Source organism: Mytilus galloprovincialis, chromosome 6, assembly GCF_965363235.1.
Source record: "Mytilus galloprovincialis chromosome 6, xbMytGall1.hap1.1, whole genome shotgun sequence".
Lineage (NCBI taxonomy): Eukaryota > Metazoa > Mollusca > Bivalvia > Mytilida > Mytilidae > Mytilus > Mytilus galloprovincialis.
This window is the reverse complement of record NC_134843.1, coordinates 102,409,712-102,427,214: the sequence shown is the minus strand read 5'-3', so window position 1 is coordinate 102,427,214 and position 17,503 is coordinate 102,409,712. Positions and strand designations below refer to the sequence as shown.

Sequence of the window (17,503 nt, the reverse complement as noted above, 5' to 3'; positions counted from 1 at the left end):
CATAGTAGGGTGTGAAATTACTTAGATCTCATTTTACCTATTCTCCACAATTTCATCAATTAAAAGTAGAGCATAAAAAGATGTGGTTTTGGTTAAATTTCTATTGATAATTTGATGTTTTTTATAAACACTTTATGCTTTGTTGAAAAAAAAGTGCCACAATTAGTCATTGTTTGTTGTTCTATTAAAGAAACCTTTGAAATATGTGTTCAGTTAATGCAGAGTTCAATCCAGACAAAATATTTTACTTTGTCAATTTTAAATATGAAACAAAACAAAAATACTTTATCCAAAAATTACTTATCTGGAATGTTACATCAACTATGGGAGATAACTTGGTGCTAACAAGGGAGATAATTCATCATTATCTATAATTGGCAAGACAAAAATAAAAATAAATAAAGTTAATATGTACAGATCATGAAAATAAATAAAAAAATGATGACAAGCTAATGTACAAAAAACATAAATTATAACTAACAAGTTTAAACTAATGAACATAAAAGGACCTGTGCTAAAAAAATTACAATACTTTTAAAAGACATATTTTTCCTTTCAATATAATGTCTAAAATAAATGCCTGTCTGTTGACCAATGTCAGAAAACAAGGCAAGGTGTGAATATAAAACTTCATTTGATTTGACTCAAATCCAATCTTTTAATCTCAAAATTTTGATGGTTGAAAATATCACAATACATATTTTTATTTCTAAAAAAAAAACAAATCTCTGCCCACACTTGTGGTTATATGACAAACTTCCGTCGAACTAAAATGAATGAACATTAAAGTACAAACTATAAGTCATAGTACGTAACTTCCTGCGTACTTCCTTATACCTTTATTTGTATTTGCCTTATTTTTTTCTTCAATTCCTGATTTTAAAATTATATTTAAAATCAAATCATTTTCATGATAATTTACTATTTAGACAATCGAAATTAAAACCAAGATAAAAAAGAAATTTTTTTTTTGATAGTCATTGCCAGGTTCAAGTTTCATAACAAAAGTAATTGTGGACAATCATTGACCTTATATAAATCAATCACTTTCTCTTTTAAATGGATGCAACAAAAGACATGAGAGAAGAATTTAATTTATAGATTTTCTTATTTGAATTTTTGATCAATAGCATACAACTGAAAGCCTATTAATTTATCTCCTATAATTTTGGTCCTCTCTTCACAAATCTCTTTAATCAATTTTTAACCATCCAACCTTATCAACATGAACGTTATATATAATGATACTATGTATGTATTCGTAGAACCATTCTAAACATGAACGTTATATATAATGATACTATGTATGTATTCGTAGAACCATACTAAATAATGAGTATTGTACATGTATGATACTTAATGTCAACAATGAAACATGAAATAAAATGATATCAATTATTGCATTGGTTGTTGCCCTTTCTATAAAAATATGTACATCTTTATGGTGATGATAAAACCTGGAACATTTAACAATGAATGATGTATATACATATGTTAAATGATGGTTGGACTATATACATGAATGATGCACCAGTAAATAGGTTAACTGTAACACACACACATGTCAACTTTAACTAATCGTGTTGTTTTTAACCTATAATATTGCCATTTCTATATCTGCACATTTCCCAGAACACAACACAACCTTAAGCTTTCATCAACTTTTCTGTATTAACGTTGTGGGCAAAAAAATAGGCTGAACATTTTGAATATTTGTCCGACACAATGGGCACTCATCTAACCGGGATGCACAGTTCTGACAACAAGTCATGTGACCACACGGACAAAAAGCTGTTGATATATCACAGTCCATACACACACTACACAGAAAAGATTCGTGGATTTTTTCTAACCTGGCTTTCAACACCTGAAAGAAGAATATATATATATTAAATTAATACAAGTTATTCCTAGATTTAATTCAGATTCCAATATTTTATACCTACTTTGGTTTCATCAGCCTAGAAGTAGCAACAAATCATTATGGAATTACTCAAGTCTAGAAATCAGGCTTGTGATAAAATTTAAGGCTGGCATTGAGACCATTTGACCAACCTTGGAAAAGAAAGAACTAAAATAAACAAATATAAACAATTGTGCTGGCAGATGAAGCATTCCGTTTTTTCGGACATTTAGTCTAGACATTGGTTTTTAATATTAACATTTTAGACCACTGATTTTTACCCATTATCTTAACATTTGTATCTTAAGTCTACACACAGAAATTACCCACAGTTCCTCATTTCAGAAGTAAAATATTACCTGAACGTCCTGACATTCATGATTATTGGGAAGAAAGTGTGTTTCACTAATATCCTTCATTTCTCATTACCCACAATCCCACATTTCAGAAGTAAGATATTACCTGAATGTCCAGCTGACATTCATGGTTTTTGGGAAAAAAGTATGTTTCACTACTATCCTCCATATCTCATAAACCACAATCCCACATTTCAGAAGTAAGATATTACCTGAAAGTCCTGACATTCATGGTTTTTGGGAAGAAAGTGTGTTTCACTACTATCCTCCATTTCTCATTACCCCCAATCTCACATTTCAGAAGTAAGATATTACCTGAACGTCCTGACATTCGTGGTTTTTGGTTCAGAATGTGTGTTTCACTACTATCATTCTATTTCTCATTACCCACAATCCCACATTTTAGAAGTAAGATATTACCTGAACGTCCTGACATTCATGGTTTTTGGGAAGAATGTGTGTTTCACTACTATCCTCCATTTCTTCCTTTTCAGGGGGAGGTAAACTTTGATTTGCTGCTTCTTTCATTAGTTTTCGTCTAGTGCTATCATAGGCTTCTCGCCAAGTTCTTTGAACATCAAAAACATAGTTCTGACCTGCAGGTATGGACAATAAAACATTTGAAAAGCTTCAAATTTGTGACAGTGTATTTGATTTTACAAGCCTTTTTTAAGGTTATAAATGATATATAGACTTTGTATGCCTTGATTTGTCCAACATAATTGTGTATGAGATTTTGTTTCACACAGGTCCATCAATAAGCAGTAAACAAGTATAGTGAAGACTGTTTTTTTATTGTTGAAGATGTTTTGCTGACTCCTAGTGTTTTTTTGGTTGTTTGTGTTGTTAGGTTTCTGTCTCATTCAGGTTTACCCCATATATCTCCTTTTATTCATTCACAAAAAGTCAAAATAAATCTTCTTAAAGTACTTTAAATATTTGGTTGTTTGCAGCAAAATGACAATCAAATTAATAATACTGATAAATTTATTCTAAAGAAATTAACTATCAAATATAATAACATGGTGGACTTCAATGTAAATTTCCTTTCTTCCACAAAATTTTTTGCCAAATCAATTGCCATTTAAATGTTAAGCTCCTGATTGGACACTTACCAGTTGTGGTGTTCTCGTTAAATAAAGATGCAAGTAGTCCTTTGAGATCACGGTAGGTTTGGGACGACACTTCACTGTTAACTGTATCACATCGAAAGAAGGAGTGCATCTCTGTTATACATCGATACAAACAAGAGGCTGCTCGCAAAGTTCTGAGACGGACTTCAATCCTACGTGTCTCCATCTCTTCAGTATACACAGACATGAAACAAGAACAGGCATCATGGACAATCCTCTGGATCATTGGGTACTCAATTCTGGAAAATAAAATATATAGGTCAAAGGTCAATCATATACCTATTTATCTCCATGTACAGTACCTGGCCAAAAGTATTCGTCACCTGCATTTTTTGCTATATATTTCATATAAAATCACATTTTTTCAAAAAAATATTTTGAGGGCATTTATGGTTGGATTTTTATCAACAAGGCCTTAAAAGGCGTATAATTGTCTAAAGTATATATATATGTTTGTTTATTTGGTAATAGAGTTGTCTTCAGGTGTTTTTGTTTTCGCTTAATGTGAACACAAACAATAAATTTTTATAATTTAGTTTGGTTGAATATATAACAAATTTCTGAACAGAAAATAATATTTGTGTTTATCTTGTGAAAAAATGAAAATGACCCACACAAAAAAAAAATATAACCAAATAAACCTGTAACAATTCTACTTCTATTGGTACCAAGTTGCTTAAAATCAAACCAAAAATGACCCCAAAATATGGTTTTGAAAAAATGTAGTATTATATACAATATATAGGGAAAATCTCAAGTGAAGAATACTTATGGCCACACTCTGTAGATGAAATGCTGTATGGTGTAGTTTGTTTTATCCTATACATAGTCATGGAATGCTGTATGGTGTAGTTTGTTTTATTCTATACATAGTCATCTTTTGCTTTGCAAGAAAATTATTCATTAAAATGATAAAGAACTAGCCCTTCTGAAATGACTGAAATGCATGGTATAGCAAGAGTTAACCTTTATGAATTTAAAATCATATGTATATGTATATGAGGACAAAAAGAACTTCGACCCCTAAACTATCAGACTCGGCGGAATCATGATAAGTTAGAAGGGTAAGTTGTTACTGACTTACCTATCCACTAGTTCCATATGGTTGTCATAAATAAACACTCCTTCTGGTCCTACACCAACTGACATCAGCTTCCTGTCCATCTTTACTTCATGCTTTTCCATCCCATAATCCTCTAATGTTGAAGCTTCCTGTAACATCCTGTACTCAGCATTCTGGGAAGACACTCCACGTAGTCCTGAATGGCAACTGGCTACACTTTTGAGAAAGTCTGGATCACTCTGTGGACAAATCCTCTCTAAGAAAGTTTCATATCCAGGTAAATGTAAACGATTAGATACATGATCTCCAAACTCTTCCTGAGCTATCAAAGCTAGAATTGTAACAAGTTTTGTCTCGTCTTGAACGTGGAGTGTTTTAAACAGGATTTCTTGTTTCACTTGTATGTAGAACAGATGCCTGAAAACAGATAAAAATTTTGATGTCTACACAATTTCATAGGTTACTATATTTTAATATATACATTGGACATACATGCATGCACATTAAATCCTAGACATATAAATTCAGCTATCATGACAATAGTTAGATATATGTATAAAGTTCAAAGTACATAGTATTGTGTAATAAAAGAGCATCTGCTACAGAATGAGATCTGTCAGATTCAAAGATTTTGTCATTTTATGGACCTGATGTCTGTGATGTTCACTCATTAGTATCTGAGAATAGTGTGTGAGAAATATGTTTTGAACATAGGGAGGAGGGAAGCACTGACACAGTGAATACTATATACACCAACTAGTCAAGAATCGGAGAGATAAACATATAAAAAAATCTACAGTGGTGGTATAATGATATACTTGTTATTATAGATCCTTTACAGAATGTTAACATTGAAAGTTATATTTATGGACATAAATATATATATGTACTTTTAATTAATACTTTAGGACTTTAAGTTTACTTTTTTAAAATCACTTTAATCTTGAAATTTACCCTGTACTAAAATGTCATTTAATAATATATGTAAATCAATTTTCTATTTTTATACATGTTGTAAACAAAGTACTTGTTAATCTACTTTCTATTATCTCTCTAAAATCACAAAATAGGTAAACAGTCTTTGTTTGAACATGTCGAAGACACCAAAACAATATATATTGGTTATCATGTTTATTGCTAAGCCTATTGCATCAATCTATTTAAAAAAACTTAAATTGTATAAAGTGTTTTCTTTCAATTTAACAAATAAACAGTTGAAACTGTTTAAAATCATTTAATTTATTGCATCAAATTGCACAATTCTATTTTTAAACACACTCAAATGTTGACAAAGATCCAAAATAAGTAGTTCACCATATAATGACTAATAATTTGTATCCTTCAAAGCACTTCAACTTACATTATATAAAATTCAACTATAGTTACATTTTGATAAACAAGTTCAAAGTCCTGTCAAACATCAACCAGGTGCTCCGCAGGGCGCAGCTTTATACGACCGCAGAAGTCGAACCCTGAACAGTTGGGGCAAGTATGGACAAAACATTCAAGCGTGATACAGCTCTGAATTTGGATTGTGATCAAATTTTTGACATTACATGTTTTTTTTTACACAAAACAAATGTCAAGATTTTACAAATCAATTAAAGATTTCTTCTTATTTAAATCTAAAATTAAATAGTTGACACAGCATAGGTTTCTGACACAGAATGAATGTGGTCTAATGAACTTAAAAGTTTTTTTTTGCCTTTGAGCAATTCACTATGCTGTTGAATATTAATCCTCTCAAAAAAATGTTTGAAGAAATTTTCTTTTTATTTATGAAATCTGAAATGAGAAAAATTTAACCCCCCCCCCCTTTTTTCACATCCCCGTTTCCCTTTTTCCAAAACTGATATCAATTCAAATTTCTAATGGAGTTTGCAACAATAACTACTCTTTTAAATACATCATAAAATATTAAAATGTAAAATAAAGTGCTTGTTATCACTGAATGGTAAAGATTGGTTGGTAGTAAAAGTGAATATACATTGTTTATTGTATAAAACAATAAAAAAAACTTCATCAGCAACATTTTATATTGGCAAATTTCCAATGAAGTTATTTACATAAAGTTATTGGCAAATAAAAATAGAAAATGACATCATAGTCATGTCTGGCAAATTTCCAACATACATTATCTAAAACATTTTAGATAAGATAAGGAAAAAAAGCTTCATCAGCAACATTTTATATTGGCAAATTTCCAATGAAGTTATTTACATAAAGTTATTGGCAAATAAAAATAGAAAATGACATCATAGTCATGTCTGGCAAATTTCCAACATATATTATCAACTACTATTCTATACAAAGAAAGATAACTCCAATTGAAAATTAATTGCTATTGCACAATATTGGGCAATTAGATATTTCTTGCTATTGTGCAATACTGTGCAATTGAAAATTTCTTGCTATTGCACAATACTTGATATGGAATCCTGATTTGGACCAACTTTAAAACTGGGCCCATAATCAAAAATCAAAGTACATATTTAGATAAAGCATATCAAATAAGCCCAAGAATTTAATTTTTGTTAAAATCAAACTTAGTTTAATTTGGACCCTTTGGACCTTAATGTAGACCAATTTGAAAACTGGACCAAAAATTAAGAATCTACATACACAGTTAGATTTGGCATATCAAAGAACCCATTTATTCAATTTTTGAAGAAATCAAACAAAGTTTAATTTTGGACCCCCATTTGGACCAACTTGAAAACTAGACCAATAAATAAAAATCTAAGTACATTTTTAAATTCAGCATATCAAAGAACCCCAAGGATTCAATTTTTGTTAAAATCAAACTAAGTTTAATTTTGGACCCTTTGGACCTTAATGTAACCAATTTGAAAACGGGACCAAAAATTAAGAATCTACATACATAGTTAGATTCGGCATATCAAAGAACCCCAATTATTCAATTTTTGATGAAATCACACAAAGTTCAATTTTGGACCCTTTGGGCCCCTTATTCCTAAACTGTTAGGACCAAAACTCCCAAAATCAAACCCAACGTTCCTTTTATGGTCATAAACCTTGTGTTTAAATTTCATAGATTTCTATTTACTTATACTAAAGTTATGGTGCAAAAACCAAAAATAATGCTTAATAGGGCCCCTTTTTGGCCCCTAATTCATTAACTGTTGTGACCTCAACTCCAAAAATCAATCCCAACCTTCCTTTTGTGGTCATAAACCTTGTGCTAAAATTTCATTGATTTCTATTTACTTATACTAAAGTTATTGTGCGAAAACCATGAATAATGCTTATTTGGGCCCTTTTTTGGCCCTTAATTCCTAAACTGTTGGAACCAAAACCCCCAAAATCAATCCCAACCTTCCTTTTGTGGTCATAAACCTTGTGTCAAAATTTCATAGATTTCTATTAACTTAAACTAAAGTTATAGTGCGAAAACCAAGAAAATGCTTATTTGGGCCCTTTTTGGCCCCTAATTCCTAAAATGTTGGGACCAAAACTCCCAAAATCAATACCAACCTTCCTTTTGTGGTCATAAACCTTGTGTTAAAATTTCATAGATTTCCATTCACTTTTACTAAAGTTAGAGTGCGAAAACTAAAAGTATTCGGACGCCGGACGACGACGACGACGACGACGACGCCGACGCCAACGTGATAGCAATATACGACGAAAAATTTTTCAAATTTTGCGGTCGTATAAAAACTTAGACTCTACATGTATGTGTCATCAGGTCATGAACTTATTTCACAAGCACCAAAAGACAGCAAAATCTGCCATTCTTTAAAAGTGGTAGCATATATAGATAAGAGAAGATGTGGTGTGAGTGCCAATGAGACAACTCTCCATCCAAATAACAATTTAAACAAGAATGTGTCCAAAGAACACGGATGCCCCACTAGCACTATCCTTTTCCATGTTCCATGGACCGTGAAATTGGGTAATAATCTAATTTGGCATTAAACATGTTAAAATTAGAAAGATTATACTATAGGGAACATATTGTACTAAGTTTCAAGTTGATTGGACTTCAATTTCATCAAAAACTACCTTGACCAAAAACTTTAACCTGAAACTCCCACTTTCATTTTCTATGTTCAGTGGACCGTGAAATTGGGATAAAAAGTCTAATTTGACTTTAAAATTAGAAAGATCATATCATAAGCAACAAGTGTACTAAGTTTCAAGTTGATTGGACTTCAGCTTCATCAAAAACTACCTTGACCAAAATCTTTAACCTGACGGACGCACAGATGAATGGACGGACGAACGAACGGAGCCACAGACCAGAAAACATAATGCCCCTCTACTATCGTAGGTGGGGCATAATAGGTAAACCATTATAGGTCAATTTACAGCCTTGCATGTATGTGGTTAGTTTATTAACAATAAGGCTACATTTTGGTCCCTTGAAATCAAAAATAAAACAAGAACAATATACATGTATATCATATGTAGCTATCAAATAACATCATTTAGACATATCAAATGTTCACAAAACATTAGTCATTACTTTGTTAAACATCACGATTTATGTTTTTGAATCTTGTCGGACATAATCACATTTGGGCTTCAAACTTCATGCATTAAGTGGTCTAATTTTAAGATCTTGTAATTACACTTAATAGTATTAACTTGTAGGTACATGTGTGAGCCAAGACTTTCCTGATAAAAAGACATTTATGCTAATGTGTTTAAAGCATCTTTTTGTGTAAGGCTTGAACTTGTGTCTACATGTATTTAGCCCAAAAAGTCTATTTTAGACCAAATTTACTGTTTTATTTATCTTGTTTATGACAACGTAAGTGTTCTGATTATAACAAAAAGTTTATATTTTGATGAAATTAACACTATTTTGAAAGGTTTTAATAATTTGACCAGTTTTGAAGGTTCAGTGTTTGCACTGCAGTCTCTAATCATACCTCCTTGCCATACAATGTAATGATTGTGTGTGTATTACATGTTTTATGCCTCTATTGTCAGTTGTCATTAAAATTTCGCCTGGCCAAACCTAGAAGAAGTTTGATATTTTCAGTTTTATCAAACTTTCTGTTTCCAGTTACATTTATTTCTGTCTGCAACAGATCTTTGCGTTCTCTGGCTGATTTTCAATTTATATACCATCTAGGATTAGAACTTCATGTATTTCAATACTAGTTTTAGCTTCAACATGTTAAATATGTTGTTCCTCTTTTGTTTAAAATATATGTATTCAATAACGTAGATATCTATTTCTATTTATATGTATCATCATTGACATCATCACACAGGACATGCCAGTTAAATTTACAAAGGATTGCACATAGAATATTAATAAATTGACCATTAACCATTTTGAACAATGTAACCTACTCTAAAATAAAGATTTGTTGTTGTTGATATGATTTGGGTCAGTCACCTACATGTACATTTATTTATAGGGCACTGACTAATCAAACGCAGTACTATAATTGTAAGTACATGTATTCTTTGGTTCAGTCACCTCCATTGAAACATTGACTTTTTAAAAATGGCTGACTGATGTTTCTTTTACCTGGATTACCTGTATTTGTCTAAATATAATATGTCTTTGTGTTTTAATTTATTATTGAAAATGAATATTGATGATAAATACTGGCTTTTCCAATAATTTGTAAGGTGTTTAAATAATAATTATGTCACTTCAAGGAAGAAATTTCATCAGGTATATATAGATGATATATACCATGACAGATGAACAATACATGACAAGAGAAGACACCTACATAGAATGACATGGGCATGATTTGCCCAATGTTTTAATTTAAATTCTGATAATATACATTGTAGTACAATATTAGATTAAACATTTTATTTCTACATGTATGAATAACTTAAAATTTACATCAGGGTCAGTTACCAAGAAAACTAACTACAAGCACTATAGTACCTGCTATACCGCAGATAATTAGGTGTACAATCTATGATTGAAATATTCTACTGGAAGTCAATATCTTGTTCTGAAGACAGATTCATTTTATTGTTTGTAGTCAGGTCTGACTTATTAAGATATTACATTAGCAATGATCAGTGGATGTCTTCTGACTTCATACCACAACCAATGATTTACCGTAATTGTCTGTACATAGAGCTTGACACATTTTTAGTACCAAATTAGACTTCACAAAGAATCACAAGCTTCATCTAAGTAGTACATCACATGTACATTTTGTGACATACATGTATACTCATATAGCATGTATAGTTAAAATTTAAGGACGTTTTAGAACTTGACATAGGGATAAGCACCACTTACCGGTTGGACTTTAGAATCACAAACCACCTAAGTACTACATCACAATCATGTGTCATACTCATAAAATAAGGTTGTAGAATTTACCCCACATTTGATATTTAATTACAAGACTAACAGTTTCTATAAACATGATAAACTAATCTTCATCATGTTCAAATTTGGTTTTATGTAAAACTTGATAGGGGTGAGATCCATTATGTAAGGCCAAATATTACAAATGTACATTTGAACCATGTAGAGTCCCAGATTCTTGCAACTGAAGATGTGACTGAATTAAGAATTTGACAAAGAAAGGAACTTAAAGTCTGATGACCACAACTTCACAAGCATGGCCAGATTTGGGTGACAGATGGACAATTTAAGTACACCATAGACCAACAAGAACAACCAGTGAGACACATGGAAAAACTTGAGTGGTATAATGAGAATTTCTACTGGTGAATGTCTTATTATTTTTTTTGGAAATTTTACCTATTCCCCATCAAAGAGACAACCTGAACTTATACAAACAGACTATGCTGATATAGGACATATACAACTAAAAACCTTTACTTGTTTTGATGTACAAAAAAGATAGCTGCTTTGACATGTACAGTCCATGTATGTATACATGTATGAATTGTCACATAGATGAAAATTATAGGCAAATGGTTGCAATGTTGCTTTCAATCCAAAAACAGTTGATAAATTGCTGATACATTTTTGTAAAAAAACTTTGTAAAATGCATGTCGATGGAAAGAAGACCATGAACCCCAGTGGACCTGTCAACAAAATAATCATAGACATACATAAAGGGGGTCCAAAATGTATTGCCAAGTTGACAACCTACCTGCTAGATTCCTGTAACAGAAGATGGGGTTGTATGTAGAACTTGACACGGAGATGAAATCTATGAGCCCTCATTTCAGACACTTGCTGATTAATTCGGTTCCTCATGTTCAGCCAAATTTTTTCTCCTTTACTGCCACTAAATTGTAAGCCAAAATAGTCATATTCAAGGATTCCAAGATGCTGGCAAACCTAATTAATAAAAATAAATATATTACAATGCATTACAACATTGAAAGGAGAGAAATAGAGGTAATCTAAATATTGTTGAATCATAATTGTCCACAGGCTGGCTAGATACATGTGTATTGAAGGTTTACAGAGATAGTTTGTGAATTACTTACTGTAACACAGTTACAACCTCAGATAATGTGCATTGTGTGAACTATTTAGGTTCCATAAATCAAATTACTTTCTACCCAGCATTTTTGTAAGAACAACTAGTTTTCTACTTGTACTTTAGTATATTCAATCTTACTTCAAAGAAACAGCATGTACATGTTAATCATCATTAGAAGGAGGCTAATGTAATTATGGAGTCTCCCTGTCCATATATAGTTTGCACCTAAAAAAATACTGAGGAAAGCTAAAAGAAAGTTTGGCAATGACCAGGACTACCAGAATTTAACCTTGCAATGCATGGCACAATGCCAAAAAAGTTAACTGCTATGAAGATTTTACAGAATTGGAAGTAAAAATAATTGTCAAAAAAATCAATGATTCTGTAAACAATTCCGAATTATCTCACAAGAATCTGGTTATTCCAGTTTTGGTCATACAATTGATATTTATAAAACTAAACAAATTAATTTACACAATTAATCAATACATAAAATAGGTTGAATGTTTATTATATATACATTCACTTGGAAAGATGTTTTCATCTTTTGGTCAAAAAAATTAAAAATATAATTATTTTATCATGTTTATGATAAAAAATTTATAAAATAAAATATTTTTTTCTGTTCTATTATCTTTTCATATCTTGACTTTAAATCTTATGTTGCAAACTTGTGTTTCTTTTAGTTTCGGAAACCCATTTCTCTTTTATAGGACAACCCATTACACATGTACTTGTTTATACTTTTGTGTATTGATTTTTCTTTTGTCAAGTCAGCTGATCAAAGTCAAATCTTCTTATTGCATCAACCATCTTCAGTCAATCACAAAGAAATTAGTCTATTACAAACAAATCTTAGAAATGGAATCAATTATAATGATTTCAACATACATGGTAATTTTGACAGGTAACCGCTACGGGTTGATTGATCCTTTGTTTACATCAGATCACAGATTGGACTTTGGACCCTGCATGGCCATCTTCGATTTTTATGTACTTTCCCTTTGTCAAAGGCAATTTTACAAAGCAGACTACGTTTTTACATATATAACAAGTTTTCTTATAATCATCTTCAAACCACACTTAATTCATTATACAAATATTGCAATTTTTCTAAGTTTTCTCCAGAGAGAGTGGAATACATTTTTATAGGTCACGTTCGACCTTACCTGATCTAAGCATTCTTGTCCATTCGCTCGAATATCCACATCGATTTCAATCACAACACTGTTCGGTAACACTACTGTAAATATCATTTTGTTCAAATATGCTTCTTTACGCTTAAAATGTCATTTCTTCTCTTAGAATCATCTCTTGGACGTGTTGCTATATTTGGAATCGTTGATCACATGGACTTTGACCGAGGTTCATTTTAGAAGCATAGATTCTGCGCGAACGCCTTATCCAATCAAAATAATGATAAGGCGGTAACATTAAAAACATCAACAATCCAACCACGTGTAGAAATGTCACAAATAGTTGCAATGCATCTATATTATATACTATTTCCAGGTATTACTGAATTTTATTGCAGTCAACTATGATTGCTACTATAAAATATTTCATTTGCGTTCAAATTGATTTTCAAAAATACCATATATTATGCGAATATAAAAGTTAAACTTTATTATCTGCTGTGTGCCTAGTATTATGATCTATTATTCAGTCTAATTTGTACTATGTCTTTCATATTCTTATTTTGCATACTATACTTTTAACGTTTACATGTCATCTATGGTATCTTACTATGTACTGTTTGTTCAAAATTGTGTTGTATTCATAACTTTTGTATGTGTGTATTTATTTTCTATTTCAGTCGATTTGAAAACGGCTCACTGACTCAGAGATATTTTATAAAAGAAGATGTGGTATGGTTACCAATGAGACAACCCTTCACAAGAGACCAAATGACACTGAAATTAACAGCTTTATGACACCGTATGGCCTTCAACACTGAGTAAAGCCCATACTGACCGCATAGTCAGCGATAAAAGACTCCGAAATCACAAATGTAAATAACATCAAACGAGAAAACTAATGGCCTAATTTTAATGTACAAAAATGAACGAAAAACAAATATGTAACACAGGAACAAACGACAACCACTGAATTACAGGCTTCCGACTTAAGGCAGACACATACATACAGAATGTGGCGGGGTTAAAAATGTTAGCGGGATCCCACCCCTCCTAACCTGGGGCAGTGGTGAAACAGTACACCATTAATATTAGAACGCATGATCTATAAAAATCAGTTGAAAACGCTCAACTCATTAGATGGATACAAATTTTAACCAAAAAAAAAAACATCGAACAAAAATACAGAGTGAACGTGACGGGTACTTGTATATCCCAACAACAAAAAGATACAAGTACAGATCTGGGAGCTAAAACTGTGTTCAGAGCTTTGAAAATGATAGAACCTAATTAAGATCCGTCTCAAAAACAATGTTTTAGTTATTCGGCCAAACACGAAAATAACAGCTTCAATCATGATCACACCTCCAGTAAGTATGCATCCGCATATTTACCTTTCTCATTAGAAAAGAAGGCTTTCAGATTTACTAAACGACAATTTTTAATAAATAAAAATATTTAAAATTTATGTTTAATAAGATTTTGTAAAGTGAAGTAAATGTTTGAAAAGTCAAAACTGTCAGCAGAATCAAAATGACCATCAAAAACACGTTATTTAATTAAATGTGCCAGTCTCAGATCAGGAACTTATACTGTCTGACTTAGTTATCATTATGCATTGAGATAATTGTTTGAGTATATATCAATGAGACAGCAACCAAACGACACAAATACACGAATTGAACTCTGTTCAAATTACGATCTGTTATCGAGCTTTTTGTATCTAAAAGTATGCTTCAAACGAGTAAGCCGGATCAGATTTTTAATCAGATTGACCAAAAGATAATGCATTATGTCAAGATCTAAATAAACCGGTCACCATCGTCCTAAGTCAACAAAAAAAGTTTGGACATTCAGTCAAGTCGGATTATGAAATATGAAGAACCGCATAATTATTGCCTATGTAAATTGAATTATTGTAACATAATCTTTATAAAAAAGAAGATGTGGTATGATTGCCAATGAGACAACTATCCACAAAAGACCAACATGACACAGACATTTACAACTTTAGGTCACCGTATGGCCTTCAACAATGAACAAAGCCCATACCGCATAGTCAGCTATAAAAGGCCCCGATAAGACAATGTAAAACAATTCAAACGAGAAAACTAACGGCCTTAATATGTGGTCAGTTGAACTCCCCAGTAAGCCTTGCACGGTAAACTATACGTAAAAGTGGTCATAGTAATTAAAGTCTGAGGAGTCGGGGGTAGGTACAGGATGAGGTCAGTTGAACTATCAAGTATTTCTGGTCATTTTTGTGATCTATTCAAACGTCCAATAATTCTGGTCATTTATGTAATTAGTATGTCTGTTGATTCATGTGGTCTGTTGGTGTATGCGGTGTGTTGAACTGTACAGTAAGCTTGGTGATTTATGTGGTCAGTTGAACTGTCCAGTATGTCTGTTGATTCATGTAGTCAGTTGAAATGTGCAGTATGTTTGGTGATGTATGTGGTCAGTTGAACTGTACAGTATGCCTGGTGATTTATGTGGTCAGTTGAACTGTACAGTATGCCTGGTGATTTATGTGGTCAGTTGAACAGCCCAGAACTCCTGATTTATGTGGTCAGTTGAAATGTCATGTATACCTGGTGATTTATGTGGTCAGTTGAACTGTCCAGCAAACCTGGTTTATTTATGCGGTCAGTTGAACAGTCAAGGATGCCTGGTGGTTAAGATGGTCAGTTGAACAGCCCAGTATGCCTGATTATTTATGTTGTCAGTTGAAATGCTTTTTGAAAATGAAAGTAGAACAGGAGGGAAAAGAACAGCTAAGCTAAATAGTTATGTCCAGTATGCCTGGTGATTTATGTGGATAGTGGAACTGTCCAGTAAGCCTTGTGATTTATGTTGTCAGTTGAAATGTCCAGTATGCCTGGTGATTTATGTGGTCAGTTGAATTGTCTAGTACGCCTGGTGATTTATGTGGTCAGTTGAACTGCTCAGTAAGCCTGGTGATTTATGTGGTCAGTTGAACAGTCCAGAATGCCTGGTGATTTATGTGGTCAGTTGAAATGTCCAGTATGCCTGGTGATTTATGTGGTCAGTTGAACTGTCCAGTATGTCTGTTGATTCATGTGGTCAGTTGACATGTTCAGTATGTTTGGTGAGGTATGTGGTTAGTTGAACTGTCCAGTATGCCTGGTGATTTATGTGGTCAGTTAAACTGTCCAGTATGCCTGGTGATTTATACGGTCAGTTGAAATGTCCAGTAAGTCTTGTGATTTATGTGGTCAGTTGAACTGTCCAGTATGTCTGTTGATTCATGTGGTCAGTTGACATGTTCAGTATGTTTGGTGAGGTATGTGGTTAGTTGAACTGTCCAGTATGCCTGGTGATTTATGTGGTCAGTTAAACTGTCCAGTAAACCAGGTGATATATGTGGTCAGTTGAACTGCCCAGTAAGTCTTGTGATTTATGTGGTCAGTTGAACAGTCCAGTATGCCTGGTGATTTATGTGGTCAGTTGAACTGCCCAGTAAGCCTGGTGATGTATGTGGTCAGTTGAACAGTCCAGGGTTCCTGGTGATTTAGATGGTCAGTTGAAATGTCCAATATGCCTGGTGATTTATGTGGTCAGTTGAACTGCCCAGTGAATCTGGTGATTTAAGTGGTCAATTGAACAGTCCAGTATGCCTGGTGATTTATGTGTTCATTTGAACATTCCAGAACGCCTGGTGATTTATGTGGTCAGTTGAAATGTCCAGTATGCCTGGTGATTTATGTGGTCAGTTGAACTGTCCAGTATGTCTGTTGATTCATGTGGTCAGTTGACATGTTCGGTCTGTTTGGTGATGTATGTGGTTAGTTGAACTGTCCAGTATGCCTGGTGATTTATGTGTTCATTTAAACATTCCAGTATGCCTGGTGATTTATGTGGTCAGTTGAAATGTCCAGTATGCCTGGTGATTTATGTGGTCAGTTGAACTGTCCAGTATGTCTGTTGATTCATGTGGTCAGTTGACATGTTCGGTATGTTTGGTGATGTATGTGGTTAGTTGAACCGTCCAGTATGCCTGATGATTTATGTGGTCAGTTAAACTGTCCAGTATGCCTGGTGATTTATGTGGTCAGTTGAACTGCCCAGTAAGTCTGGTGATTTATGTGGTCAGTTGAACAGTGCAGTATGCCTGGTGATTTATGTGGTCAGTTGAACAGTCCAGAACGCCTGGTGATTTATGTGGTCAGTTGAACTGTCCAGTGAATTTGGTGATTTAAGTGGTCAGTTGAACAGTCCAGTATGCCTGGTGATTTATGTGGTCAGTTGAACAGTCCAGAACGCCTGGTGATTTATGTGGTCAGTTGAACTGCCCAGTAAGTCTGGTGATTTATGTGGTCAGTTGAACAGTCCAGTAAGCCTAGTGATTTATGTGGTCAGTTGAACTGCCCAGTAAGCCTGGTGATTCATGTAGTCTGATGTACTGTCTAGTATGCCTGGTGATTTATGTGGTCAGTTGAACTGTCCAGTAAACCAGGTGATGTATGTGG

General features: G+C 32.9%; 1 protein-coding gene across 1 annotated transcript; it reads right to left on the bottom strand.

Moving 5' to 3' along the window:
* Positions 1-760: 760 nt before the first annotated feature.
* LOC143080982 (E3 ubiquitin-protein ligase MYLIP-like) lies at positions 761-13,240 on the bottom strand. Its single transcript, XM_076257208.1, has 6 exons — positions 13,044-13,240; positions 11,536-11,726; positions 4,477-4,872; positions 3,375-3,631; positions 2,680-2,855; positions 761-1,867 (listed from the first exon to the last, which is right to left on the bottom strand). Exons 1-6 carry the CDS (start codon positions 13,128-13,130, stop codon positions 1,658-1,660), a joined length of 1,317 nt encoding a protein of 438 aa, XP_076113323.1. The 5' UTR covers positions 13,131-13,240; the 3' UTR covers positions 761-1,657.
* Positions 13,241-17,503: the final 4,263 nt, after the last annotated feature.